Source organism: Cryptomeria japonica, chromosome 10 (assembly GCF_030272615.1).
Source record: "Cryptomeria japonica chromosome 10, Sugi_1.0, whole genome shotgun sequence".
Taxonomy (NCBI): domain Eukaryota; kingdom Viridiplantae; phylum Streptophyta; class Pinopsida; order Cupressales; family Cupressaceae; genus Cryptomeria; species Cryptomeria japonica.
In genome coordinates this window covers 37,157,341-37,159,699 of record NC_081414.1, presented here as the reverse complement: position 1 = coordinate 37,159,699, position 2,359 = coordinate 37,157,341, and the positions used below count along the sequence as shown (strand labels likewise).

The 2,359-nt window shown below is 34.3% G+C and overlaps 1 protein-coding gene across 1 annotated transcript; it reads right to left on the bottom strand.

The window, feature by feature from the left end:
* Nucleotides 1–930: 930 nt before the first annotated feature.
* Nucleotides 931–2,158, bottom strand: LOC131062831 (probable carboxylesterase 15). The gene has a single exon (XM_057996573.2). The coding sequence runs from the start codon at nt 2,043–2,045 to the stop codon at nt 1,089–1,091; it is 957 nt and encodes a 318-aa protein (XP_057852556.2). The 5' UTR covers nt 2,046–2,158; the 3' UTR covers nt 931–1,088.
* Between the last annotated feature and the right edge of the window lie 201 nt (nt 2,159–2,359).

The following is a 2,359-nucleotide window of genomic DNA, read 5'->3' as shown; positions in this document are numbered from 1 at the left end:
AACAATTTAATAATATAAATTGGTGTAACAAAGTAAATCCAATTACTTTATACAAGTTAATAAGAAGTTAAAAAGTGATGAAGACAATAGAGTTACTCAATATATTAATTTAAAAACTAATATATTTACATTAACAAAAATAATATAAAATTGTGTAACAAAGTAAATCCAATTATTTTATATAGATTAATAAAAAGTTGAAAAGTTAAGAAGACAATAGAAATATTCAATATTTTAAATTAAAAACTAATATATTTACATAATCAAAAAATAATATAAAACTGTGTAACAAAGTAATCCAATTATTTTATACATATTAATAAAAGGTGAAAAAGTTAAGAAGACAATAGAAATATTCAATATTTTAAATTAAAAACAAATATATTTCATTATCAAAAAATATTATAAAACTGTGAAATAAAGTAAATCCAATTATTTTATACAGATTAATAAAAAGTTAAAAAGTTAAGAAGACAATAGAAATATTCAATATTTTAAATTAAAAACTAATATATTTACATTATCAAAAAATAATATAAAACTATGTAATAAAGTAAATCCAATTATTTTATACAGATTAATAAAAAGTTAAAAAGTTAAGAAGACAATAGAAATATTCAATATTTTAAATTAAAAACTAATATATTTACATTATCAAAAAATAATATAAAACTGTATAACAAAGTAAATTCAATTATTTTATACAGATTAATAAAAAGTCAAAAAGTTAAGAAAACAATAGAAATATTTAATATTTTAAATTAAAATCTAATATATTTACATTATCAAAAGATAATATAAATTTAAATATGTGTAACAAAGTAAATCGAATTACTTTATAACAATCCTTATAAAAAGTTAAAATGTTATGAAGGCAATAGTATCTGTAAAAATCAATAATATGAACTGAGAAAATAATCTAAAACTGTATAACAAAGTAAATGGAATTTTTTAATAACGATTCTTATAAGAAATTACATAGTTATGAAGACAGCATGGTAGAAACTAACTTAAATTAAAAATATCATATACTTGGCTAAAGACAGCATGGTAGAAACTTTTATTAGTGTCCCGTGACGGCACTGTTTTCACTTCATGAAATCGGAGATACCACGGAGAGCTTCAACTGAGGCTTGTCCCTCCATTTTCGTGAAAAAGAAGCCGTGGTCTTCTTCGTCATACACATGCACACGAATTTGTTTCCCACGTTTCTTGAGAAACTCACAGTATTGCAACTGTCGATCGCTCAGTATATCGCGCCCTGCAATCACAAAAAGCATGGGAGAAATGTCAGGGGCAGAGATAGCGGCTTCTTCTATTAGCGGATTGGAGAAGGGGTGATCTCTGTTGCTTCCCACAGGCAACGCAAGTCTCCACAGGACGTCCGACTGCTCCAAACTCAACACTGTTGAGCTAAACTTCTCCGACGACGTGCGCTCTTCGCCTCCGAAGTATGGATACATCAAAATCACTCCCTTGATTTCGATCTCCAACTTTGTCCCCGCCGCCCACAAGCCCACATGGTGCGCAATATTCCCTCCTGCGCTGTCGCCCGCCAGAAAAACCCTAGAAAAGTCGGCGTGGGAACGCAACCACGGATCTGCTGATTCCGCCGCCACGGCCTGCAGTTGGAGCCAGTGCAGCGCTGCGATGGAATCCTGGTAGCCACAAGGAAGGCGGTGCTCGGGAGCCAACCTGTAATCCACTGAAACAATCAGGGCGCCGAGCGTGGCTGCCCACATCTGGCACGCGCGATGCACGACGGGCGTTGCAGGGCTAAAGACGCAAAACCCGCCGCCATGGTAGTACAATAGGATGGGCGCTTTGCTCGTCGTTTCAGGTGGCAAGTAGAGGCGTGCCCACAATCCAATTTCCTCGCCCATCACGACGTCTTTGTACTCTACATGCTTAAAATTAAAAGTATCGGGCTCTGGAAAGATGGAGGAGAAAGCTGAATCGTCTCCTCTAACAACTGATCCGTCACTGTAGAGCTTTATTTCGCCGCCGAAATCTTCGATAACTTGAGCTTCACTCTTCTCCGACATTTCTGCTCTGCTCCACTCACGACATTTCTGCCCTGATATTATATTCGACTCGCACGTTGGTCATGCCAATGCTGCCAATGGATAATATCGCCCTTGCGAGAAATATTAATTTAGAATCGTTATAACCGAACAGCTGTGTGGAAAGGAGGTTCAGAGAACGTGGAAAATGACGAAATCGTTGAAATAGATTTCGAGGATATGTTTTGAAAAGTATATTTGTGGTTGATTTGAATTATATGGAGATTTTATATGAGGAAAAATCCACCCTTTCGCAATCAATGATGTAAAAATCAAGAAATTGTGTTAGATGGTTC

What these genes read in the sequence shown, in the direction of transcription:
- LOC131062831 (XM_057996573.2), bottom strand. Translation starts at nt 2,045, where the DNA reads ATGTCGGAGAAGAGTGAAGCTCAAGTTATCGAAGATTTCGGCGGCGAA.